The following is a 26,437-nucleotide window of genomic DNA, read 5'->3' as shown; positions in this document are numbered from 1 at the left end:
TTTCATTAACTATAATTGTGCCAATGATGCTGTTAGTTTTGACCCACTTTCTACAATCTGTTTTTATTGAATTCATCAATGTTCATCAAATGTATACGTGTTCTAACTTGACATTTAGTCCACGTGTTAAAAATAAGTGTCTCTGTCTCTCACAGGCTCATGAGTCTCTGATAAGCGGTCACTTTCCGGCCTCGGAGGAGACCTTGCAGCACCTGGCGGCTTTACGTCTACAGTATCTCCACGGCGATGGGGCAGGTCGAGCCGGATGGAGTCTGGGAAGTGTTTATCCAATTGGGCGTCTCCGCAATCGCATCTTCCACTCCACCAAGACAGGCATGGGGGCCGCAGGTGGAGCTGGAGCAGGTGGAGCAGGAGGAGTGGGAGACGGGAAGGGCATCGTGGGAGGACCAGGAGGAGTCAGCGTTGGGATAGAGAGACGAAAGACCCCGAGCTTCCTGGATGGAACCCTGAGGAGGAGCTTCAAGACTGGGTCACTGAAGAAGCAGAAGGTTTGGAGAGCATTTACTTCCAATCGTGGACACTTTAAATTACAGTGTAACACTCTGTTAGTGAATTTACAGTTTTATATTGCTTTAATTTCATGGAAGCCAACAAATGCTTGTACCAAGGCTGTTCCGTGACAGGACACAAAAACAGAACTGTCTTAGTGGAGATAATAAAACCAATATCAAATCAGATTTACTTACATTTTGGTGTAAACACAAAGCTAGTGGAGTCAAAAAGAGAGAGAGCCTCTCCTTTTGGATCTATAATAGTTCAATTTCAAAGCACACGCCCCGAACAACAACAAATGCTCATTCCTGAGACGTATATCCAAAGTGCCAAGTACAGAGGAGAGGATAATTATAATTATAAGAAGATAAATCAAACACACAAAGGTTAAGGTGGTCTAATCCTTGTTTTTATTTGAATATATTATATATTATTTGAATATATAATTTATTTGAATATAATGTCAATATACCATTGAGTACAGAACATTCTTCATTGGGAGGCTGACCTGTGTCATTTCAGGTGGAGGAGGAGCAGATGGAGATGTGGGTGAAGGAGGAGACGTCTGCCACACGGACCAGTGTTCTGGAGAAGTGGACCCGGCTGCAGGGAATGCCTCAGCACCAGGCCATGCTGAAATACATGAGCATCATTAAGGAGTGGCCCGGATATGGATCTACTCTGTTTGACGTGGAGGTGAGAGGAAACAGAAGGAAGAGAGGAGGATGGCGCGACATCATTTCATCATTTGTTCTTTTTCTTTATATGACTCTTTGTGACTCTCCTCTCTCTTCAGTGTAAAGAGGGCGGTTTCCCTCACGACCTGTGGCTCGGCGTGAGCGCCGAGAACGTTTCCGTGTATAAACGAGGTGAACCCAAACCTCTGGAGACCTTCCAGTACGAGCACATCACCTTTTTTGGGGCTTCGCAGCCCTGCACGTACAAGATCATTGTGGATGAGAGGGAGATGTTCTTTGAGACTCCATTGGTAAGAGTTCAGTTCTTAATTTCAGAGTCAACCGGTAAAATATGCCTATACTAATGTTCCAGTACGTACTGATATTTTTCTTGACTAAATGATCTGTTACTCCATTATTAATGTAGTTGCTGTTGTTTTAAACTACACGTAATTGAAACTGAAAAGTCACGATTATGTGTGAACTATAAATGAAAGTTATTTGATGTCAATCCTTCCAAAAGACAATAAGGTCTACTGTAGGCCATATGTCATGTGTCGTATTCCAGCGCACATTAATGCAGATACACTTTTATGAATAGCACAAGCTGAATTGTACTATTCACTCATTAGGTCGGAGAGATCACCAAGATCATGAGGGCCTACATAAACATGGTGGTGAAGAAACGCTGCAGCATCATGTCAGTGTCCAGCATTTCCAGTTCCTGGGCCAGGTGATTTTCAGCAGCCGGTCAGAGCCCTCAGTTTGTCCGCAGACAAACAGACGCAGTGGCCTCCCCAAGTGTCGGTCGGTCGGTTGGTTTTGATGGAGGCAGTCGCACCAAGCAGCCAATCCCCGAGGGTGAATTGTGAGTGGCGGCCGAGTGTGTCCACACTCTGGCTGGCCGGGGGTTTCACTTTTGGGATAAGGGATCCATCTTTAAAAGGAGCATGACGTTCCTTTGAAATACATCACCCTCCCCTCTGTTGTAGTCCTGCATGTAGGTATTGAAGCACACTCCAAACTTCTCTCCGCTTTCCTCTGTGGGAAAAAAACTACAAGCACAACTCAGCCGCCTCACTCTGTCCAAAGGTGGCTCCCTTCTCCTCCCCCCGGTGCACTGCCAGACAGAAGACAGCCACATTTTCTCAGTTATGTTTCTTCCTCACCTCATGCATCCTCACTTCCTGTTGCATCTTTATTTGCTGTTAGAATACTTTGCTTGCTTTCTCTCTCTCTGTTGTTCTCTCTGTTGTTCTCTGTGTGACTTTATTTATTTATTTATTTTTAACATCATCTAAATTGCATCGTTTGTAACCGAGAGAAAGGACTTCCTGTAAATGATGCTCATTCTTCTTCGGGGCTGCTTAAGATAAAAAAATAAGCCCTTACTGACTCCACAGTGCCACCGTGTGGCCCGGGGGAGGAAAATTCACCCTGAAGAAGAGGCTTTAAAAATTTCTGAACAATATCAAATCAATACTATTGCTGAGGAAGAAGAGAGGCTATGCCTCGGAGGCTCTCGTCTCTTGTTTAGCCTGACATGAAGGGCGGTGATGTGCATGGGTAAATGCCTCGTGAGGCTCTATAAAGAGAATATCAACCAGAATAGTATGATGCAAAACATCTCCCTATATATATATGTCTACATGTAATACTCACAGCGTAAATCTAATGTATATTCACATACGTGTAAACTGAAACTGAATTGTTTTTGTACTGTATATCACACAATATGAGAGTTATTAAATGTACAGTGGCCCCTGCACTGTACAGTATATAGATGCCATACTATGATGCAATGTGACACCTCTTGTGTAACATACGTGCGACTGAATGGTGTTGATGACAACCACTGTCTGTGTGTGAATCTGATGCCAATGCTGTATGTGCACCATTCACTGGCTGTGCCGTTAATGTGACTCACAGAAAATGAGCAGGAACACAAGACGGGGAAATGGGAAATGATGGTGGTCATGTTTTTTACAGTGTTTTTTGATGAATTTATCATTATTGTTACGTGTGGGACTCACTCAGAAGCATCTGATGGAGACATGATGGCATCTTGTGTATAGGCGACTGCTCAGTCGCCTTTTCTCACCTTTTCTTCACTGAGATCAGTGATTTAAAGGAGAGCGTGTAAGCTCCAGATCGTCTGGGTCTCCAACAATGTGACGTTTTATTACTGCTACTACTCTTATTACTGTATGCCCCTCCCCCCCACTATCTTAACCACCCCAAAGTGCTGAATGTGCGTGTACTTGAGCGTATTTATGGTGTAATCCAAAACCATTTGGTAAAGAAAAAGGGACGTGAGTGTACTCCTCAGAAACGATGTGTAGTGACTTCACTAATGTTTGCAAAGAATGGTGTTGTGCTTGTGATTTAAAGGGAAACGCATGGGATTTCAAGGGAGGGTAAGGGGTTATTTATTTCTAATTGTACCGTGTGTATTGCAAGGTGGGTTTGGGACGATGATGTGTTAAAAAAAAATATATAAATATATATATATATATACAGGATGTTTTAGTGAAAAGGAGCAGATAAGACACTGTGAGGAAATGCACTCAGAGATGGTTCATGTGTGCACTGATAATGCAGAGAGTCATGAGTATGTTGTGTGTCTGTGTGTTTTGGACTGAAAGGGAAGTCACTGCTCTGTTAACATCACCGGACAATGTGGCACACCAGCGTCCCTCGTGTGTAAACGCAAAAAAACAAAGCACATGTTAAATACGGGCCAAATTACAAACCGCAATCCTCATTATCGTCCTATTATTACATCAATCTTAAAGGTTATATATGAAACATATGTACAACAGCGACCTTCAGTGTTTAAAATGGTTACTACGATCACAAACGTAGAAATACACAGTGTTAACGCACACGCATAAGGGTCTCATAGTCTTTTCTTTTTTATGACAATTGAACCTATTTGGTTAATTGTGTCTTTAACTTCCTCGCCGCCTTCAAGCGTCTATATTTGATCACTTTTCTACTGCAGACCCTCGTGTTTCCTCTCCTCCGGGTTGAGAAGTTTTTGAGACGGGTACCGAGGCTTTTTACGTCCCAAATCAATACTTAAGCAGCTGTCGATGTGCTACTAGCTGCGTCATTGGGTGGGTAGTCGTTGGTGGTGCCACATACCAAAAACAAAAACCCAAACCAAAACATAAATACAGTTTGCAACCCGCAAAATGAAAGTGTATTTTGTTTTGTATTCCAGTTGAACAGGTTTCTTTTGATGACATTTATGTCTTAACAGGATAGCTTTCTTACATATAGAACCTTTTAAGTTTGTTAAGTCATTTCAATATAACAAAAAGCATTTTGGTCTGTTGTCAGAGACAGTTATGGTTTGCTGCTTTTCACACCAGGTATTTAAGTGTACTTCTTCAGGTGAAGTTGTCTGTGCTACGTCTGCATACTCCAGGATTTTTAGAAATACTGAGGTCATGAGTCAGACACCTGCTGGCCCAATCCTCACAAAACAGCAATAAATACACACAGTATTATTGACATTATTTTTTATTATGAATTATCTATGGAATGTTTTCATTTCTGGAGATGATCTGCGAGCCGTTTTCAAAGGATTCAAAAATATATTTATGCCTTTAGTGGAGAGATTTATGGGTAAAGAGAGAAAAGAAGGAAAAGCAGATCCCTGACCAAACACTGGTCAAGACATGGTCACAAACCAAGGCACCCAAAGAGCTCAACATTGGTGGGGAATGATCAGAATTATCTTTCCTTTAAGGACATGACCTCAGTGTTTTTAACTGTGCTAATGACCCTGACCACACACACGCAGCCCGCTGGGATCCTGCCTGTAGATTTAGAATGAGCAGAACTCCCTCCAGGTTCCAGTTTGAACTTGGGGTCATTTTAGTTTGAGGCTAAGATGAGTGCCAAACTATAGGAGAGCGACAATAAGCCATAACTAAAGAGGAACCTGGAGCTGAGTCTTCTCAGTATTCTACACCTATACGCTTCTTTCTGTCACTGATATTACACTGAGAGAGGAGGAAGTTGCCCTTCAGTCACATACATGTGATTAGTGCGTCTGCTACAGAAATGTGTGTGTGATCACAGCAGGGCAACTTCATCACAACGGGTCCTGTGATCAGCCGCAGGCGGCCAGAGTGGGGCCCATTCTTCTGTTATGCTTATTATCATGATTACATAGTAAAACGTTGTGCTTGTTTAAAAAAAAAGAGAAAGAGAGAGATGTGTGTGTTCCTTTTTTTTTTTATTTGTAACTGGCTTTACAAAGTTATGCTTTAATAAATTATTGTAAATTGTCCTCTATTGAATGTTGTGCTTGTGAATTTCTTTTTGACACACAGACGCAATCTTCTGCGGTGCTGTAGAGTTTTGAGATGGTGGTTTGTTACTTGAATATTTCCATGACAATACTTTCAGTGTCGTCATTCTCGTCACACATGGACAATAACGCTGATGTCTGAATAACATCTGATGACCTCAAACAGAATAACAAATAGTTTTCAGATTAATCTGATTACATGTCTTACTGTCCATTTAAACATATTCACAATCACACAGCATATATACTATAACCTTATTTTACTGTTGGAAGAAAAGTAGTTTTAAAAGTTAAAGTTTCCATCGTACAAGGCCATAAAATCAGATTTATTTTGTAACTAACACAAGGTAAGATATGTGGTTGTTATGTTGAAGGACGGTTATTTTTTTTGCCCTTAAAGCCTATATGAAGATTCCATGCTTTTATAATAGACGTTCGACATGTTAAAGCTGTTAAATAGAATAGTATTTAGAGATTTAATTTACTTTTTGATAAACTTTATTGATCACACGCGTGGTAAATTCACTTGTACATAGAGGAGAATGACGTGTGACTATTTGTTTATTTCCCCACAGCTATGAAGAGAGCGTGCAAGGACGCAAACACACGCCTTCCTCTCCCTGTCTTTGGTGCGTAATGCTTGTGCGTCAAGGTTTGGCGCTTTGTTCCTTGTCGGCCACTTCACTCCGCCTCGTTTCAGCCGTCGACCGGCGCAGCCAGAACATTTCCGTCTTTCGCGCCGTGTGGTTCCTCAAAGAAGAAATCCTGGGAGTAATCTGTGGAATATTCTTCGTCTCAGTGGTTGGATGATGATGAGGATGATGATGAATTCGCGCACTTTGCTGCCCGCTGTCCTGCTGCTCTTCGGTTTGGCGACAGTTTTCGCTCAGTCTTCCGCACCTAAACATGGTAGGTGGATAAATCACACAATCTGTGGTTACTGAGGTATTGACAGTAGCTGTAGAAGATAGAAGATCTATATCTGCTATGTTTGTTAAGGGCTGGGTTCCTTTTTTTATATAAAGCTGAACTTTAAATGAAGCAACATGGATTAGTGATGTTTTTTTTAGTTTGTGAAACAATGAGTCTCTTTTCAGTTCCCCCTTTCAGGACCTGAAAGCAGCTGAAGTTGTTGCAAACAAACTGATCACACAACAATCAAACTCTGTTTGGTTACACCTCCATGTCACAGATGCACGTGCTAAACCCAGCTGTCTGCTGATGATAACGTGACCAGTCCTACGACTGTGTTTGCTGTGCTGTGTCTCCATGGAAAGTTGTCCCAGGAGGATTAATAGCAGCCACACAAACTACAGCAGGGACAAAGCTGTAGGCCTCATCTACTGCTCTGTGGGGGGGGGGTTCTGCTAATCTCTCTTCCAGCAAAGTCACTTGTGTTTTTCCTTGTGAGGCAATGTTGACTGTGTGCACACCTTTTTGTGTATTAATTTGGCTGCGTTAACTGAACCTTCTTCTGTGTGTCCCGCAGTGTGTGAGACGAAGAACGGGACAAACTGTGAGGAATGTCTGAAAAATGTGACGGTGAGTCCAAACGAGAAACCCTTTAGTTTCTGCTTGCATGGTTTCATTGTGAGTGTGTAAATGAGAAGTGTCCCAGGTGGAGGAACGACAACAGGTGGCTCCTCCTCCACTGTCATACTTGCTCGACTGGTTTGAGGAGGAACTGATCTGTCAGGCGTCCATTTTCTGTTTTGTGTCCCTGTTGCCACAGTGCTCTAAATACCTCAGGGTCCATTGTTTTTGTCTGAATAACGACAATGTGTTGTTGTGCTGTGTTTGCTCTACAGTGCTTGTGGTGTATCAAGACCAAGTCATGTGTAACGTATCCGGTGAAGACCATCCTTCCACCACATGCTCTCTGCCCACTAAATGATGCTCGCTGGGGTCTCTGCTGGAGTAAGAGAAGAGAATGCACACAAACACACACTCTCTGGGGACATTCAATACAATGCATTCCCTGGCTTAAGAATTAATAAATATATACATTATGGCAATCCACATACTCCATAATGCCAAATTAAATGTTTTAAAACGCAGACTGCTCCTCCCAAAGTTAAAATAATTCATGAACTTTCTCTCACAGTGGTCACATTTTTATTTTTTTAAAAGTGTGACATGATGAGGATTATCAATTTATTATATTCATACATATTTGTACATATAAGTAAACACTAGTGTGTGCTGGTGGGGAAAAAGCCTGTGTGTGCAGTGTAGGCCCTGACCAGTTTATGAAGTTGTTGGTAAGAAAGAGGGGTGTAAATAAAATGTAAATTCACATTAAAATAATCACCCATATTACTTATATACATATATAGATATATATCAGTTTAGTAGTCGAGACATCAGATATTTAATATGTTCTATATAATAATGTGAAACGCACAGAACTATTATATTTAATAGCCTATGAGACAATATAATAAACTTAATTTGTAATGATGTGCAACTGAAATAGGACAACATAAATAGATATAAATACAAAATGATATATACTGTAACCAATGTTGCAATAACATGATGAAAATTACACAGACTGTTAAGTTAAATAAGGATAATCAATGTTGGTTACATAAATAGGTTTATTTTGGGCTTTAATGATGCATGTAAGACATTATTATCATTAATCATAAAAACCAAATTGTGCTTTACTTTATACTTTAATCACTGGTTACAGTCAACACTCACAGCTCTAAGGATCAATGAAATCACTGTGTTTCTGTCGTGTTTTGCACCTGCAGTGAACTTCCAGGCCTTGATCATCACCTTGGCAGTGGTGGGCGGAGTCATCATCATCGCCTTCCTCATCTGCTTGTTCTGCTGCTGCAAGTGTGAGAACTTTGGGTAAGTGTGCAAGGAACAGTCACTGGAACTTGACTGACAAGAACATGGTGGTGAATCCTTCATCCTCCTCATTACTTGCACTTGATGCATTGAGATTTAACACAGTTTCCATCGTCAGTGGATGTTTTGCCCTGTGCGTGAATTGTGACGTCACAGACCTGCTCCAAACAAAACAAAAATATGTTCTTCTTTTTTTTGATAATTTTGGCTGTGTTTTATTATTCTGGCGAGATTGTGTATTTTTATTTGATCTTGTTATTTCCAGGTCAGCTCCGTGTACAAACAAGTGTTACACTTGTGCCGTTAAGCGCAAAAAATGTGCCATTGGAACTAATTCAAACTGCAATTTTTTTCTGGACTTTTGCCTTGGAATTGATCATTTTTAAGACTCCCCACCAGATTGCATGCATTTTGGCCATATTTGGCATATGGAGAAAAAATATGCAAAAAAAATTAAATTTACTTTGTATGTAGTATATGAAAAATAATCCATAGTTTTTCATATATTTTTTTTTTGCCTAAACACATGGTGGCACTCATGACAAAAACCTGACACTTTAAAAATAAAAAATAAATAGTATTTGATATAAATAATTGGGTCAGATGTAAGTGAAAAAAAATCTGTTCAATGAAAGTACAATATAATAATGTATAATATTTTTTATAGCTTTCTTTTAAAAAGCAAGTTTTTTGTGCTTAGTGGTACAAGTGTGCCAAAAATTAGACCGGGCCCTAGGGGTTTAATACTTTCCCACTGGTGGAAAAACCTGTTAAAACAGTATTGGTAAAAAGTGTCTCATACAAGCAGGATTTAAAAAAAAAAACTTGAACCCAGTATGCTTTGTTGACAAAGGACTGTAGGCCAAAATCTGGGCTTGTTCCTGATTTTTCTTTTTTCTATTGAAGTGACTCAGATCAGATTTTTTTTCAAGGATGCGTGAAGACCGAAACCCAAGACCGGTCACAGTAGTATGATCCAAATCAGAATTGAGGCCTTGTTTAAACTGCAACCAAAATTGGATGTGTAAGCATATCCGATCAGAATCTGATCTTCCTGACCAACTGTTCACATTATAAATTGCAGTTGATCAGATCCGATCAGCGTGTGTCCATATTGACATTGTAGAGTTTAGTCTTTCACATGGATTTTTATAGTTACAGGCCAAATGTGATATTCCACTGGTTCCAACACAGTCAGTGGAAGCTGACACATTCCATGCCACGGTGGATACACATTCAGTGTAATACCTGGGGAAGCACAGATGTCACAGACTTTATATAAATAAAAGAATCAATCTAAAAAGTTTATTGGGAGTTTAGTGTTTTAAAAATCTTTTAATGCCCAGTGCTTCAGTATTTTGGTCTATAGTGTGACAACCTATTTATTGATGTTATTTCATGCTAAATTCCTGACTTTTTAAAGCTAATTTATTTCAGTTATCAATAAGAACAATGCTCAACCATCTACATCTCTCTTGCTATAGGTGCTTGAGACTGAGAGAGAGTCAGAGGCAGGGTCAGCATGTAGGGGCAGTGGAGAGAGTTCCATTGCTGATGTGAGTGATGAATGGTGCTGGGCAGTTAGTGGGCTTAAAAAAACTGTCTCTGAATTAGTTATTGAATCAATTGTTTTTGCTTCTGTAGGTAAAAGTATGTGTCTAACAACTTGTTAAAATACACCAGAATGGCATCTACCCCCCCCCCCCCACTATCTGAGAGAATGAGAAAGTAATCTGTAGAAATCAGATCACAATCGCATTCGAAACCACCTCCGTATGTGGTTTGAATCAGCTTTGGAAAAATCAGATCTCACATGTTTTTCACCTGTCCAGAGTCCAGATTGCCAAAAATCAAGCTAGATACAATCTGTACATGTTTAAAAATATGATTTGGGCTTCATGTGACTTTTGCTGTTCACACTGACCACATAAGACATTTCAGAATTAAAAAAAAGATCTGATTGACTGCCTACACTGTTTACATAAAATGTGACATTTGAACATGAACAAATTTGGACACAAATGTATAAAATACTGACTTTCTTTAAAGTCTGTTTGTGAAGTTGTTTGTCAAATGAGACAAAGGTGCCTCCATGGTGATTTTGGGATAGTTTAGTCTGTGGTATTCAACAGTTTAGAGTTCCATTTCTTACCTTTGACAGTCACTCATGCAGCTTTCTGAAGGTTTTTCCTTTGTGGACTCTTAATATAATATTAAGTGTGCATTTATTGGCTGGAAAATGACCCATTTTACTGTTGGCTGTAAGCCAAGTGTACTCATTTTCTTTTTTTTTATGACCTAACAATCTGTAATCTGAACTTGTTTTTGTGTGTCAGATCCAATAGGTTTGAGTCTAAAATGGAGAGGCAAACTAACAAGACAAAAACCAAGCAGGAAGAAAGGTGAGGAATATTGTTTTCTACATACTGGCACATCTATTTTTACATTTCACCACTAGCTTTACTGTGCTAAAGGTGAAATGTTGCACATTTCTAAATGGTTACTAATGTCTTAAGTTGTTTCATTAAATTAGTAAACTAAAAAAATATGTTAGTATATAAATATTATAGTATTTATACCAATTTTTTAATTGCTCGACATGAGGCTTTAAATATTTTCCCCACATATTTGCATAATTCATTGCTTGTTTGCTGTAATGTTGCAAATTAGTTTGGTCAAAATTGGCCGCAGCCTTTTTATGCCAATAAAGTTCATGCTTAAATTGAGTTTACTTTGTGGTTTAGCAGTGATTTTTATTTGTTTATATCTACCATTGCAGTACACACAAACCTGATGTATTGGCATACAGTGTATATAGTATACTGTACATCTTCATTCAAGTACATTTTACCATTCTCCCCACGTTGTTGCTTTCTTTTACTGTAGATGTTTAAATTCCATACTTTGAAGCACGTAAAAAATGCACACGTCATTCGTTTATCAGCACAGACTGGTTTGTGGCCCTGTGACTTCAGGGAGTGTTTGAGAGTCTAAAATAAAAATAGCCCTTGTCAGTTCATGGTTCATTAGGGAATGTTTTGTCTCTACAGGAGGGCAGAGATGAAAGAAAGACATGACGAAATCAGGAAAAAATATGGTGAGCTCTTCCAGTCTCCTTTTTTTAATCTTTCTCTCTCTCTCTCTCTTGTTTTACAAATGCATTTTTAAACAGTGCAAATATAAAGTATTTCATTTGAAAAAGAACATTTGTGTTTAACTCGCTGCTTTTAGTGAGAAAATGAATTAAAAACCGTTTCTTCAGTGTAAAAGAAAGATAATTAAGCATAGTATTATTTTGAACACGTTTTATTTTGACCTTGAAAAATGTTGGCTTCATTATTTCCACCTCTTGTAAGTTGTCTTTATGTCTTTTTAATTATAATAATTATGTTACATGCTTTGTTTTCTAGCTTATGTTCTTCTTTTTTTTAAAAATATATATATATTTTTAGCTCATTTACTAGTAGTAGTTTTGTTTTCCCATTTTCTTTATGAAACATTTTTGGTTCGCTAATAGTTCGCTCCAATAGTTAGCGACATAACCAAGTCGATGCTAACATTTCTGCTAACAGCTACATTAGCTGTTGCTCATGTTTAACTCACTTACTCTCAGCAAAAGAAATACTCATATTTCAACATGTTGACATTAATGCTTCATGCTTATTGTTTCTCCAGGTCTCAGTGGACAAAACCCATACTCCAAATTTGCCTGAGTGTCAGACGAACACAAACCTCCAGACTGTCTCACATCACACACTGTCCATTTTGTTGTGGGTGAAGACACAAACAATGACATGATCTGGGAATAAATGTAAACTATAATTAACTAAATGTCAGAAACGTGACGGTAGTTTTGTATAGACTGTTTTGATGTGAACAGGAGTTTCATGTAGTGATGGAATAGGCTGTGAAAAACAGCAGCAGTCTCATTGTGTGGCTCCTGTTGTAAGTCATACTATTTATGAGGTTGAAATTCACTGTGGAACGAATCCTGTGTCTCTGCTTAAAAATTCTTTCCTTTTTATGTATGCAATCCTGTTGCACATTTTCAGAGGATCTGTCAGGCTGATGTTGACATAGAAATGATCTATTTTTGTAATTGGTGTTGGACGCTGCTTTCATTGTAGGGCTGCAACTAACGATTATTTTCTTGATTAATTGAGTACTTGTTTAGCCCGTAAAATGTCAGACAATGTTGATCAAACCTGGGCGTGATGATGATTCTCGAATGCCTCGTTTTGTCCACAAACCAAAATGATTCAGTTTTAATGATTTATTTGTTATATAGGGCAAAGAAACCAGAAAATATTCACATTTACCAAGCTGAAAAATCAGAAAGCTTGTTTTAATTATTGAAAAATCACTCAATAGTTGAAGATTAATTTAGAATCTATTAATAATCGATGAATTGAATAATCGTTGCAGCCCTTTTTCGTTGTGTTAAAGCTGTATTCACTCATAACATTTCTTTTAAATATTACGCTCAGAAAATCATTCAGTGACGTCAAAATGAAATCTTTGCCTTTGCACTCTCCAGTGAAAAGCTAACATTAACATATGTTGAATGTGAATGTGCTTGTACAAAACGTACATCTGTGTTCTGTGAAAACACAAATGGCTCCTTCTATTAATAAACATTTATATATAATATCATGTGTTTCAATGAAGTCCCCCGTTGCAAGTGCTGCTTCTCCTTCTCTCTGTCGTAATCGCAGCTCTACGTCCTGCAGCACTGTCTTATGATTAGAAACCAGAAACCAGATCTATCTGTTGCGTTTTCTGCTGGAAGTATAAGATTTTACAATCAAATGTGAATTTAACGGTCTAGTGTGTAAGTTTAAGGTGACATTTGTCCATTTGGCAAAAGAGGGAGATAAAACAATAATGCTGATATTGGGGTTGAATGAATGACTTGTTCTTTTCATTACCACAGAATGAGCCCTTTATATTTACATCGGGAGTGGGTCTTCTATACAAAAGGCCATCATGTTGGACCACCATGTTTTTAATTGGCAAACACCTTGGGTTTCAGTGATAACTGAAGGCTACCATAGGTTTTCCTACATTTGCAGACGGGGTGGGTGATGGATTTTTAGCTGCAACATACAATACAATATACATACATTGTAGTAGCCGTTTGTCAAACAAATGAAAATCAGATTGCAATCTGTCCTATTGCAATCCGAATCCTTTTTAATGCCAAGTGTAAAGACGGCCAATGTGAAGCTGGATTTCATTCTCGACACCAATTCTATACCAATCCTACTAATGAGCCCTCATGGAGCAGGCCCCTACTTCAAAGCTATAAAGTCTTGTTTTTGGCTTAGCAAAAGAGTTTGGACTGATGATTATGTCAGTGGCACCAGACCTTTATTGTGTATTTACCTGACAAGTATTTTGTTTTTACCTTTTATATTTTGTGTCATGAGTGTCTCTAAATTTTCAATTCAATTGCACTTTTTCCATTTTACTATAACCTATTATTGTGTGTGTGTCATTTAAAGTGCTGCTGTAAAACAAAACCTTTCGTTTTTTGGAATCAGAAGTCAGCAATAATTATGTCTACCTTCCGTCCGCGTGCTCGAGTGTTTTACATTGGTGCGCGCTCCCGCGTCCGCGCTCCCGCGATTTGGAAGTCACGTGGGCCACGCTGATCCAATTATGTATTTGCAACAGCGGTTCTATGCGCGTTCACGTCAGTGGAGGAGACGAGAGGACAGAAGGCGGCAGAGAGACAAATAAAACCCAATTAACCGATTATTACGGAAACCGACACAATACATTTTGCCGAGATGTCAGAGGAAAAGCCAAAGGTAAGAGATTTACTCTTAACGAGCTGTAAATGTGCACTGATGGCTTAGCCGAGCAGCGAAACCTTTGCTCAGATGTGCAATCTAAAATGGCCTGGTTTGCACGTTTCTCTAAATCGGCGCAGTGTTTGTTTCGCAAATGAATGAGCTCCCGCACACTGACGCTTACATCTAGCCAAGCTAACACCACTCACGCATGTAAACTGGCGAGGTTTTGTGCAACAATAGCGGGTCTCGAAGATTGTGTGCCGAAATGTCCATTACAACATGATTGTCATTTGCGGATTTTTTTCTTTGTCGAAACAGGACCACGTTATGTCCGCAACGCAGCAAATGCCGCAACTGCAGCAGCTACAAAGAGGCGCTAATGGAGGGTGACGCACTGATTAAAAACCCTGTCCACTTCTGAGTGTTTTATTTCTGCAGTTTTATTAAGTGTATCTTGACGCCCTCGGTCACAACAATACAAAGCAATGCTGTTAGCAGCAGCTTTAGCCGGCAGCGTTAGCTGGCAGCTCAAGTCCGTATGGGTTCTGAAGGGCTAAAGTGCCGAATACTAGCCTGGAGCTAACCATGCTAACGTTAGCGTCTGTGACTATTAACCGACGAGCAACACGTTGTAATCCTTCGCCTAAGTTTCTTTTAGCTAAACTCGCTTTAACTCATTGTATTTCCCCGTCGCCACGCAGCGTGGTCGCACCGTGACGCGTCTTTTATTGTGAAGTGAGTTTAAAGCAGCAGGCTGGGTTATAGCCTGTAGTCTGTCGACTGTTTTGAAGCAGTGAGTTCAGTGTGAATCTCTGACTAAATGTTTGATGTTTCTGTCTTTCTCTTGGTTAAGCCGCCCGTTTATTTCCTGTTTTTTGTCTCTGCAGGAGGGAGTCAAGACTGAGAATGACCACATCAACCTCAAGGTTGCAGGGCAAGATGGATCAGTGGTCCAGTTCAAAATCAAAAGGCACACACCACTCAGCAAACTAATGAAGGCATACTGTGAACGACAGGTGAGCCCAAAGCCCTAATACTATTACTTTAATGGGTTTGCTGTAATGAGCCACTCAGCCTTTTGCCGTCCATGCATTTTCACTGTGCTGTCCCTCATGTATGTGTTGTCCTGCAGGGTCTCTCAATAAGGCAGATCAGGTTCAGGTTTGATGGCCAGCCTATCAATGAGACGGACACACCTGCACAAGTAAGTTATTATGTTCAAATCATCATCATCATCATCATTAATATTCTCTTTAAATCGGTGAAGAATTTGGACTTTTAACCCACCATCTTTTTACCTGTTTAGCGTATCATTTGTATCCGTTAACTGGAACCTCTGTCCCTCTTCTCCCCTCAGCTGGAGATGGAAGATGAAGACACCATAGATGTTTTCCAGCAGCAGACGGGTGGGCTCTGCTAAATCCTCCATCAATGGCGGCCACCCTCAGACCACGCCCCTAGCCACTTTCACTGTCCTTCCCCTCCTCATTGCTCCTCTCAGCCTATAATTATTATTATTGTTATTATTATTATTATTATTATTATTATCATTATTTCACGATGTCTGTCATGGTTTTTCGTCAGGTGTATGTGGGAGGGGCTCCTCAGCTGTTTATGTACTGTCTCAGCCCAAACTGAACTTTTTGTGCGTGTCAACATTTTCTCTCTGCTGGCCATTCAGGACAACATTTTCCATCTGGCAGTACAGGCTTTGATTGGACCACAGCTCGCCACAGCTGTGCCTGCTTTGTCAGTGCTGCTCGTTCACTCTCCAGTGAGAACTTTGTACCCAGTAGTTTGGTTTTCATCTGGCGGGGTCGAACATGCGGCTCTGTGCGTTATGTCCAGGGGTCGCACTCGATGGGCATGAAATTTTTTTTTGTTGAAGTGGAGGCACTATCTGAACTTACGACACACCCAGCTTCCATTTCACTTCACGCTATTGTGTTTTGTTTTTTGTCTGAATGTTGACTCCTGCTTTTGTCATAAAATGTATTTTAATGGTCTTTGCCTTTTTAGGTGCTTTTGCTAAAGAGTTCCGCAATGTTTTTCAAATTTTTTTTTTTCTTTTAAGAATTAACCAGGGGCTTGTTGGTTATTTTTGCTTTTCCTCTGTACAAACGTTTTCAGGTTGGATGTTGGATAAAAGTTGCGATGCTTGGACCAATACTCCAAAGACAGAACATCTGTTTCATATTTGCTGTAATCGGATTACTCTAAAAGCAAACTGCGAAGCTAAAACTGTCATATTTTAAGGGAATTTGTATTTCGTTAATGTCATTCGCTGTTTCTTTGACTGCTACTACTTTAGACAGATTCATCGGCCATATCTGAGGTACAGACTATTACTCAGTCGACCAGACAATTGTCTGCATAATGCTTCTGGGGTTGGCCGTCTCATCTCTGTATCTTCCTTGCAAATGTATCCTGATGGGAGAACTGACTCTACATGTGCTTTGAAGGGGATTTGCCTCCAGTCTGAGCAGGGATATCTAACAAAAGTCAGTGTTTTTTGAAAAACCTGTGATCGGCATTGTCAGCTATTGAGATGATTTCTGGTTTGCACAAGACAGAAGTTGCAGGTCGATTGTTTAAAAAGAAAAAAAAAAACTAACTGCAGTTTTGAAAACGGTAAAGATGTCTGAAGTGGTGATGAATGTCTGCAACATTTTGCGGTTAGGAGAAGGATGCATGCGGTCGGTTGCATATTGAAAAGGGCACGGAGGTCAACTGACGGGAGTTTGGGAGATAAGTGTTCAGTAAGAACAGGGCCCCGTTCTTTGTACATGGATATAAAAGTTGGTTAGATTTGTTGAGTCTGGGTTATTCAATCCTAAAGCTGAAGCTCAGAACCTGCAAAAGTCCAAGCTTCTTAAGGACGAGTTGGGTCATTACCACATGTTAAGTTAACTGATTTGATTTTATTGGTTCATTTTTGTCTCATGAGGCTGCAGTGTTCTTCACAGGCAACGTTGAGCATCACAACCGATGAGGTTTTAAATTCCTTTGTGTGGGATTTATGGTTATCTGGCAATTTAACATTGTAATAGTCATTACTGGCATATAATTAAAATATGGATCATGTTTTCTTACCTTAAACTGAATGATGTGCTTCTACTCCACCTGTGGCTCCTCCTCCACGCAGTCCACCATGATGCACTGACATGTTTCTCCCGAAAGGACAAAACAAACTGGCTCTGGGGTGAGCCTTTTATGATTTTAATGTTTCCTCAAGGCCACGCGATTGGCACAGTGAGGGGTATTCATCTGACTGCAGTCTGCCTCCTCGTCTATGGATGACACTAAATCCTACACATAGAACCTTTCAGTAGCTATATACAGTACAGAGCAAAGGGCCGTTTTCATTTTGGGATTTTGTGAACCAATGTTATGTTGACATTTGTAGTACTGTGGATTAAATAGTTGTCTTAAGGCAGCAGTTTTTGAGGTGTAACTGGGTGTGTGAATTTCCCATATCCTGTCATTTCTTATAGTTCAGCCACACTAAGAGCATCCAAACAGATTATATAAGTGAAATCTACAGCTGTATAGTGCCAGTACCCAATCCCCTTTTCTTTTTTTCTTTTTTTTAAATGAATACACAGCCTCCGCACAAGCCAATCACAAGTAACAAATCATGGTTTCAGTTCTCCGGTCACAAAATAAGAGCACAGTCCCCAAGACAAACTTATCTGCTTCTACTTGCCTCTGAAGAACCAGGTTAGCTGGACAAACATTTGTTTGAGCTGGCTGACGTTTAGGGGCAACACTCAATGTACAAAGAACTGGGTCCAGGTTGTTGTCATGTTATTTGTTTCTCTACTGATTTGTACATTATTTGTGGTCTTTTACTACTGTATACAATAAATATAGTTTGGTACTCAGATTTGTTGTCACAATCTTTTATTGTCTTATTCGGATGTGAAGCTGTGATGTGAAGCGAGGTTAAGATTATACAGAGTTACTTATATATGTGGAAAGCAAATAGTTAACAAATGCCTAAGCTTGTTTATAATGTAACCTTATATTTATTGATTATTGCTGTATATCTCCTTATGCAACATTGTTCTGTTTCTGATCACAAGCACTGATGTAGTGTAACTACAGCTAGGTGGTGCCACTGAACCATGATAAAGTCAGGCTGTCAGGCCTCTTGTTTGGTGTTCAAAACTTTGATTAGATTTTGATTTAATCCAACATGAAACATGCATATACAGAAATGGACAAAAGGGATACAATAATAAAATAGTTGCACAAGAACCGAAGCATGATCAAATAGAACTGGTTGCTCTAAAACTCGAATGTATTTGGAAGAAGATTTGTGATTATTTTAAAACCCTGTTACGTAGGGTTTTCTCTATCACCCGAGGTCGTAGAGGAAAAAACACTAGATCTGATAAACGGTCGCATGCAGAACAAGTGAGCAGGAATAAGGAATAAGGAAATTCGTGTGCAGGAGTGGAAACATCAATATCAGCTCCATATCTGGAAGTAAACAGGATACACTCACACCCGCTCACTTTCATGCCTGGAAGGAAGAAGAACAACTGATGACTGGATAGAGAAAAGGAAGGGCAGGACTGAGCTGCCATCTTATATTGGGACCTTAAGGTGCAATCTGTGATCTTAATGTGAGAAGACGAGTCAACACGTGCATTTGTCCTGTAAATGTACTGGTTTGGTGGATGAGAGGATTCTGATATGCAACTGTTTCACTAAACACAGTGTAATTATTTATGGAGTGCCTAGTAACCATGAAAACAAGGTGAAATACTTGTTTGGACTAATAACTTTTGTGTGTGAACATTGACAATTATGGCTCAGCTGTCATCCTTACAAGCTAAATTTAAAGATCAATTTTCATGCGCTTTACTCAAACCGACTAAAAGGAGATTAATATAAATACATAAACTATTATTTATGCTATTACTTGCAAACACTTTTTGGCCAAGGCAGTGGAGCAGCTCAACCCTCTGGCAGGTCTGTGTCATCAGAGGCGTTTGTGGGAGGATGATTGACAGGCCCTGTCGGGATTTGCCTCGCTCGGGTGTTTAAAAGGAGCTGCAGGTGCAGGATTCCCCATACAGATGAATGGATCTCTCTCCAAGGACAGGACCTCGACTTGTACATTTAGGTACATGTGAATCTTAGGTTGCCAGCACAGCTCTGGTGATTTTCACCAGAATTTGTTGAGTAGACATTTTTTTTTTGTGGGTGTGATCTGAAAATGTACGTTTGGACCAATGTGAATACACAATTGTGTGGCGTGTATTGTGGCTTTAGATAAGAGAAAATGAGGCGAACTACCTTAAACATGGAGACTGTCCCACTAACTGGCAACTGAAGCATACGGGTCTTTTGTAATGTCATCGCTAATATTTGTGCAGCTCCTTCTCTTGGGGTTAAGGGTCATCAGCACCACCACAGACACATGGAGACACTGTACAGGTATTGTACACTTTTGTTCTACGTTGTTTTTACACTTAATTACTTCAGTACATTTCAAAACAAGTGATGTTCAGTTAATGATTATTTTGTGAAAGGTTTACAGTTTCAATCTTAAAACCCGGGAAACCCCTCCAGCTAAAATTCTTTTGGATAATTCAAACTGTCGGTATCTGCTTACAGTACAGTGGGGGTGTGTTCAGCATTGCGTGCAATATTAAATTAATATCCACAAACAAGTACAGACATTGGATGTGGTTAGGATTCCACAATGATTCTGTACACATCAGAACATCAGGACTAACTTTTGACATTTCGAATGACATTCTAGAAATTTACGAGGAATACTTCTCCTTACGTCCCAGTAAATGTCTTTCTTTTTTATCGCTGACCTTTCCTAAAACCAACCTCCTCCCAGGCCTATTTGAATGAATTCAAAATTAGAATGAAAAGCAGACAAAAAACAGGTCTGAATTTGTGATGAAAAAACATTTCCCTCAAAAAGTAGCACAAATGAATTAAGTATGTTGACATTAGACACAGTAGAGTCCACACTTACAATCCACCACTGTCAATGAGCGACTTTCCATTCTGCAGTTTTATTTGAATTTGTTCTAAAAACGGATATAAAGAACTATGTTTTCACAGTTTCAAAGAAAGTAGACCTCGTTAAAATTCACCCCGCTGAGTCTTGTTAATCATTCCAGGACCCTCAAATTTATTTTACACCCTCTTCAGGGGGTTTAGACCCCCAGGTTACAAAATACTGTTTTATAACATGGCAGCACAATAGGTTTAAGCAGTAAACCAACCCTCCTGACCTCTTTATTTTCCTATTGTTTGCAGATATTTTCCCTCTGGATCTCCTGTCTTTTGTTCTCGAGAGGGATACCTCCAAACTTGCGCCTGGGGTGCACATGAAGCAGGCTGGAGAGATGAGGGGTGTACATTTCTCCAGCCCTCATTCCTCCCTGAGCTTCCCCTCCTCGCAGGTGCTTGCAAATTGTGACCTCTTCCCTAAAGAATTCTCAATTGTTGTGACTTTGAGAGTCTCGCACCTCGCGCAAAAGGTGAGATACTTATACATACTTATTCTGATTAGAACTTATCTGTGTCCATTATTACAGTAAAAAGCACAACATTTGCTTCTAAAATGTAAATGGTAAAGAAACAATGTTAATATATATATATATATATATATATATATATATATATTAAAGTATGATATAGCAGCTACCATCTATTTCCATTGCTGAATAAGCTTGAGATTATATTATCACTGCATTGATTTGCCTTGAAAATAACTCTTTAGTAACTCCTAATTGTCTTACAGAGAAATGAATACATCCTTTCTCTCATTGGGCCAAAAACGGAGGAAAAAAGCACACTGAATGATTATGGAGACCTTTTGGAAAGTAATAAGAAGAGGAGCGCCACAGCAGGAGAACGACACGGAAAGACCAGGAGAAATAAGGAGAGAAAAGTCAAGAGTAACGCGGAACGCGGGCGGATCATCTTGGGACTGAGGCTTTCGAAAAAATGTCTGCACTTTCTATTTAAAGGTCATGGAGGGGTCGTCGAGCACTGGGTGTTCCGAGGGACCAAGCTGGCTGATAACCAGTGGCACACACTTGTTTTGACCATTACTAGAGAATATGTGAGCCTCACGGTGGACTGCCAGGCCCCAATGCAAATGTAAGTGCATCCTCTTTTCTTCCTCCTCCTGCGTGATTCTGTTTTGTGTTGACAGTGTAGGTATACCGTCTGCCTCCTGCCCGCTATCCTCTCTTCCTGTTCCTCTCAATCGCCTCGAGGGATAGTAGATCCTTCACCACAGTACAATTGCACCGTTCCAAATCTGCGCGCACCCTGCAGCCATATCATTGTGACCTGACAGTATGTGATGGATGGTTTTAAGTGGAAACTCCCTCTGGCGCAGCGAGGGGAGGAATATCAGTGCTTATATGATACATTCATGTTTTCCTGTCTCAGTCCTAAAAAAAGACTAGAGTAGACTGACTTAATTAAGCTGCCTTAATGTTCATTTACAGAAGAAAAACAACTTCAACATAACAATATATTTTTTTTTTTATGACAAACAGTGTTCCTACCAGGCCGTTCCCCTTAGACCTCAACATTCAAGGATCCAGATTCCACATTGGCAATCGGGGTCGATGGAAAGGCCTGTTTTCAGTAAGAACTCAATTAATAACTTCAATGAGATGCATATAAAGTGAGCTAATATTAACACGGATGTTCCATGTCTTTCCTTTCTGCTGTCCCCGAGCAGGGTATGCTCCGACAGCTGGTTTTGGTGCCAGGTATGGATGTCAGCCATCAGATCTGTCCCTCTCCTAACTCCCAACCAGCAACTCTGTCAGTACCACCTCTTCTCTTAGACCTGCCTGTCAAGAGGAAGGAGGGTGACAGCCATCCGACTTCCTATGGTAACATGCACTCATGATTTATATAGCCTAATCCGATATCTCCTCTTCCTTCCTCTGTAACTGTTTGATTTCTATTGTGTTCTGATCTCGCTCTGACAGAAAAGGAGGAGCGAGTGTCAGTCGGGTTGGAGCGTTCATGCTCCGAGCTGCTCCAAGGTCAACTGTGGTTCAATCCACTTAAGAAAGGTCTCTACCTCTGCGATGGAAGCGAGTGGATCACAGTGCTAGAGGGTGAGACTCGTGTGTTTAGGAGCAATCGGAAAGGTTCTCCTCTCAGATTAAACAGCTCACTTCTCCTTGTACACAGATCACAAAAGGCTGGACTATGTGTTGGAACATCAGGTGCTAACCACCAGCTCAGAGACACATGATGTAGAGGTATTTGTCCACTATATTACACTATATAGTCGTTTTGTTTATATAATTGCAAGAATCCTTTCTTACTTTGTTCTTAAAGAAACCAAAGAGTAGGTTCCAGCGTTCATTTATCGCTTTAGTTAGAGGTAATTCACTTTTCACTGTATATTTGCACAACTTGCTTTGTTATGTGTATTAAGGCGATGTCAAACATCCTTCATAGGGTCTGCACAAAACATACAAAAACAACAAAAATGATGACATCAGTTAAGACACTTTGAGACAGTAAATATGATATTAAAATATACATTATATCAGGTGTGTTTTTGTAGTACCATGTCACTTTTATTTAAGACATTATTACTGAGTCTGAGTTTGACACCGATCTAGGATACAGTCCAAATATTGGATGGAATATTTCCTCTCTGATCTTGCATGGTTTGGGTGTCAGTATTTTTGTGGTTGTGTTCCATACGATGTGGCTCTATAGAAACTTGAATACATTTTTTTTTTTTTTGTTTTTTTTTTAAATCCAATCCTCAGGTTTTCCAGGTACCTGGAATTGGTCTGATGGCTGCGATGGCTCATCGATCCAAAGCCTCTGGTTCGGCCGTGTATCTGTGGACTCACGCACAATTCAGCCTATACCAGAATATCTCCACTCATGAAGCTCTAGCTTGGAGACACTTCTACATAGGAAAGAAAGTATGACAAAATGAGGAGAGACGTCACACTCGAGTCTCAATATAAGCTTGTGGACACAATTTGTCTGTCTCTTTTGTTTGCTCTAGATATTTCTGGTGGTGTCTAACTCCGGGGGAGGGCCCTATAATCGCTTAAACAAAGAGTTAGAGAACGAGTTTTCTGTCATTTACAAGTGGAGCAAGAAAAGGAAACAGTTTGTGCGGTTCCAGTCTCTGCAGACCTACTGTGCTCGAGACTGGGAGGCCTTTGTCATCAATCGACAAACCTATCTCGCTGTGGCCAATCATAGACAAGGTATGGCTATTCTCCGTTCAAACCAAAATCTGTGCATCAGAATGCTACATTTCTCTCTCTGGTTTGTCTTTCAGGTAATAACAATCACACTATAAACAGTGTGATATACAAGTGGAACAGGTTAACAAAGTCTTTTGAGGTCCACCAGATGCTGCGGACGTCTGGGGCCTATGACTGGGAGTTCTTCACTGTCGGACCGTACCATTTCCTAGTGGTCGCGAATGCTTTTGATGGAGTGACCACTTCTGTAGACTCTGTCATTTATGTTTGGGTCAATGGACAATTCCAGGTGTTCCAGACAATTAAGGTATGTGGTGAACATTGCTGCCAATCACTCAGTTCACTGATTTAAAAAAAAAAACAAAACAGCTGTTTGGTACTTTGCCACAATGCAGACTATGTTTGGAAGGTGTTCAAACATCCGACACTGACGTGACATGATGGGGCTGCAGGATTTCCATTTGATTTATTTCCCCAGAAGCTGGGCAGTAGCTTAGATGGTATCGGCCTCTTTGAGATTAGTATGAAAAAACTATTTCTCCTGTGTGTTCACACACAAGGAAGGGAATGAAAACATGGCAAGATAAATGGCAAAGGGTGATAAATGGGGGAGCAAGTAGTAGTGGGTGTGTCTGCGCGTTAAAGTGCCAAAAATAGAGTGTGCGGTTTGATTTGTTTCAGTGATAGTAACGCTTTGACAGGTAACTGATTGTGAGTCATATATTTAAATCCAGACACATTTGAGGAGAGAGCGCTGACACATTGATAGTCAGATGAGAGACCATAAGGAGGTGAACTGTATGATTTAGGGGAACTCCACAGCTGGATGTGAGGGCTCACAAGAACAGCCCGGGGCAATTGAAATTTTATTCACCTGAACTCATCAAATGAGATAGAAAATATCATTATGGCTCCCTTTCAGCCAATACTAACAATGTGGCTGCATGGTTGTAAGATTTGGTTGTTTGTCTGCCTTTTGTTCTGTGTTTTTTTCCCTGTAGCATCACCTTGATCTGAACAAACATAGTTTCAGTTAACAGTTACGTACTATAGTCCTCTTCTTTCTAGTTCCACCACCAGTGAAATGTATTTCAGAAAATTCACAGAAATGTTCAGAGTTTCATTCTATCTTGTCCAATTTCCTTTTGTGCCAACAGACATCTGATATTTATGAATTGAATAACTTGCATTTCCAGTCTCTTACCTCTACTTCTCATGAACACCAACAGTATTTATGTTTTCATTTATACACTAAACTCCTTCTCAACCAACACTTTGTTTTCTTCCTTACTTCCCCTCCAGACATTTTGCGCCACAGACTGGGAAATGTTCAAGATTGGCAGCAGAGTCTTCCTTGTGGTTGCCAATGGAAACAGACTTCACGGCAACGAGCCAAGTCGATACGCCATAAACTCCACCATCTACGAACTGGACATGAAAGGACAGCTCTTTGTCCGCTTCCAGGACATCGTCACCTACAGGTACGCGCACATCTGCAAGTCTTAAACTTATGACCACACAGACAGACTGCGTGAAGACTTTGTGTTATAAAACACCTCACCGCTGCCATGTCACTCACTTCAAATCACCACAAATCATTCTGTCTCTCCAGTGCAGTGGATTGGGAATTCTTCAGCCTCGGGGAGGAACATTTTCTTATTGTGGCCAACTCCTTCAATGGAGAGTCCTACTCTCTCAACAGCATTCTCTACAGGTAGCCAACTTGTCAACAGCAGCCCTCCCAGTGTTAAATAATTCACTCATAATGACTGCCCTGTAACTTCAGCACTGAAATAACCACGGGGACATACACTGTTGTAATGTAGATTTATTTTCTTCCTGTGAACCAGACAAGTGAAAGCATACCAGCACTTCTGACATGAGAGCACCCACTAGGAACTGGGAGATTGCCGACAGCACTTTCTTCTGTTGTGAGGCAGATGCAAGCACACCTTTGATTCTATCCATCGCTTCTGTTTGTTTGTAGGTGGCAGGGATATGAAGGCTTTGTTCCTATTCACTGGCTTCCAACCATCGGGTGCAGTGACTGGGAGTTTTTCAGCTCCAAAGGAGAATCCTACTTGATCTACTCGAGTGCCAAAGCATCTCTCTCCAAAGTCTTCAAGCTAAAAACCTACTGAACAAAAGGAGTGTGTACATGGTTTTTATGAGTGTGTATGTGTGTGTGTGCACATGTGTAAATATAGTACAGGTTCTTCTTTGTAAGGACATACTTTGTCCTTTTGTGTCTTTGTTTCTGTGTGAGAGTATAGTTCTTCAAATGCAGGCGTGCCTTTACAGTGCTGTTTCTGTTTCCAAGGGTTTTTTTCATTCGAGATTTACAGTCTGAATTGGACGACACAGGTGTTTAACGTGGGATTTAAAGAATGATTCTGGTAGTCGTTTAGAATAAATGTCCTTAGATTAGATCATTTGATTATTCCTGCCATTTGGAAAGGGGTTTTGGAATTACATTTAGACCCTCATTAGAGAGATGTAAGGGAAAAGAAAGAAAGAAAAATAAGATAATTTAGAATTAACTTAGAGCTGGCAACTAAGATTTTTTTTTTTTTAAACTGGGGGCTTTGGTATATTGACCAACCCTGCACCCAGTTACCCCATAACATTAACTATCAGTGAAAAATTAACAACTAATGTACCTAATGTGCCGAATAAAACTCGTAATATCCATATATTTCTATATAAGTAGAAATAAATTAGTAGCATTAGCAGTTTAAATTAAAATAATATTTAATGTTTTGTTTATCTACTGGAAAGCATTCTCTTACAGGAAATTAGACTGACTGATGTTTTTGCCACCGACTGCATGGATTATATATATATGTTTGTGTAAAAGTAAAGGTAAATTATTGATATTACAATAAATCACTTTAAACGAGCGAGACAAGAGTTGTTTTTCCTTTGGCTAACCTTCAGCTATGTTCCCTTAGAGCATGTGGCAGTGGCAACAAGGGTATTAAGCATACCTTGAGGTACACAACTTTTCATTCCAGG

General features: G+C 40.0%; 4 protein-coding genes across 6 annotated transcripts in view; all 4 read left to right on the top strand.

The window, feature by feature from the left end:
* myo10l1 (myosin X, like 1) overlaps positions 1 to 4,406 on the top strand; it is a 40,256-nt gene extending 35,850 nt beyond the window's left edge. For both annotated transcript variants that reach the window (XM_058615333.1, XM_058615332.1), the window contains exons 40-43: positions 156 to 509; positions 1,036 to 1,209; positions 1,310 to 1,501; positions 1,823 to 4,406. In XM_058615333.1, coding sequence (XP_058471316.1) covers positions 156 to 509; positions 1,036 to 1,209; positions 1,310 to 1,501; positions 1,823 to 1,927 — 825 coding nt within the window. In that variant the 3' untranslated portion in view covers positions 1,928 to 4,406. The remainder of the gene's footprint in view (positions 1 to 155; positions 510 to 1,035; positions 1,210 to 1,309; positions 1,502 to 1,822) is intronic.
* Positions 4,407 to 6,154: 1,748 nt separating this feature from the next.
* Positions 6,155 to 13,024, top strand: pttg1ipa (PTTG1 interacting protein a). Of its 2 annotated transcripts, XM_058614504.1 has the most exons (7): positions 6,163 to 6,423; positions 7,004 to 7,056; positions 7,323 to 7,431; positions 8,274 to 8,376; positions 10,713 to 10,778; positions 11,427 to 11,473; positions 12,052 to 13,024. In XM_058614504.1, the coding sequence occupies exons 1-7, from the start codon at positions 6,321 to 6,323 to the stop codon at positions 12,087 to 12,089; spliced, it is 519 nt and encodes a 172-aa protein (XP_058470487.1). In that variant the 5' UTR covers positions 6,163 to 6,320; the 3' UTR covers positions 12,090 to 13,024. The 2 variants fall into 2 exon arrangements, with proteins under 2 accessions (XP_058470488.1, XP_058470487.1); XM_058614505.1 differs by lacking the exons at positions 10,713 to 10,778; positions 11,427 to 11,473; positions 12,052 to 13,024 and adding an exon at positions 9,861 to 9,951 and having other exon boundaries at positions 6,155 to 6,423.
* A 1,024-nt stretch (positions 13,025 to 14,048) lies between these two features.
* sumo3a (small ubiquitin like modifier 3a) lies at positions 14,049 to 18,060 on the top strand. The gene is made up of 4 exons (XM_058616078.1): positions 14,049 to 14,189; positions 15,062 to 15,190; positions 15,307 to 15,378; positions 15,532 to 18,060. The coding sequence occupies exons 1-4, from the start codon at positions 14,169 to 14,171 to the stop codon at positions 15,592 to 15,594; spliced, it is 285 nt and encodes a 94-aa protein (XP_058472061.1). The 5' UTR covers positions 14,049 to 14,168; the 3' UTR covers positions 15,595 to 18,060.
* Positions 18,061 to 19,276: 1,216 nt separating this feature from the next.
* LOC131444812 (thrombospondin-type laminin G domain and EAR repeat-containing protein-like) lies at positions 19,277 to 25,986 on the top strand. Its single transcript, XM_058615487.1, has 13 exons — positions 19,277 to 19,622; positions 20,466 to 20,689; positions 20,953 to 21,314; positions 21,722 to 21,812; positions 21,910 to 22,066; positions 22,166 to 22,297; positions 22,374 to 22,444; positions 22,967 to 23,128; positions 23,215 to 23,422; positions 23,497 to 23,729; positions 24,725 to 24,903; positions 25,035 to 25,136; positions 25,410 to 25,986. Exons 1-13 carry the CDS (start codon positions 19,538 to 19,540, stop codon positions 25,561 to 25,563), a joined length of 2,160 nt encoding a protein of 719 aa, XP_058471470.1. The 5' UTR covers positions 19,277 to 19,537; the 3' UTR covers positions 25,564 to 25,986.
* The last annotated feature ends 451 nt before the right edge of the window (positions 25,987 to 26,437 follow it).

Source organism: Solea solea, chromosome 18 (assembly GCF_958295425.1).
Source record: "Solea solea chromosome 18, fSolSol10.1, whole genome shotgun sequence".
In the NCBI taxonomy this organism is placed as follows: Eukaryota; Metazoa; Chordata; class Actinopteri; order Pleuronectiformes; family Soleidae; genus Solea; species Solea solea.
The sequence above is the reverse complement of the archived record's forward strand: the minus strand, read 5'-3'. Positions and strand labels throughout refer to the sequence as shown.

Bases quoted from the DNA above. Each gene is read 5' to 3' on its own strand.
- pttg1ipa (XM_058614504.1), top strand. From the start codon at position 6,321: ATGATGATGAGGATGATGATGAATTCGCGCACTTTGCTGCCCGCTGTC. The intron at 6,424-7,003 runs GTAGGTGGATAA...TGTGTCCCGCAG, and splicing joins GTCTTCCGCACCTAAACATG to TGTGTGAGACGAAGAACGGG. The intron at 10,779-11,426 runs GTGAGGAATATT...TTGTCTCTACAG, and splicing joins AAAACCAAGCAGGAAGAAAG to GAGGGCAGAGATGAAAGAAA.
- sumo3a (XM_058616078.1), top strand. From the start codon at position 14,169: ATGTCAGAGGAAAAGCCAAAG. The intron at 14,190-15,061 runs GTAAGAGATTTA...TTGTCTCTGCAG, and splicing joins TGTCAGAGGAAAAGCCAAAG to GAGGGAGTCAAGACTGAGAA. The intron at 15,191-15,306 runs GTGAGCCCAAAG...GTTGTCCTGCAG, and splicing joins AGGCATACTGTGAACGACAG to GGTCTCTCAATAAGGCAGAT.
- LOC131444812 (XM_058615487.1), top strand. From the start codon at position 19,538: ATGTCATCGCTAATATTTGTGCAGCTCCTTCTCTTGGGGTTAAGGGTC. The intron at 20,690-20,952 runs GTGAGATACTTA...ATTGTCTTACAG, and splicing joins TCTCGCACCTCGCGCAAAAG to AGAAATGAATACATCCTTTC. The intron at 22,445-22,966 runs GTATTTGTCCAC...TCCAATCCTCAG, and splicing joins CAGAGACACATGATGTAGAG to GTTTTCCAGGTACCTGGAAT.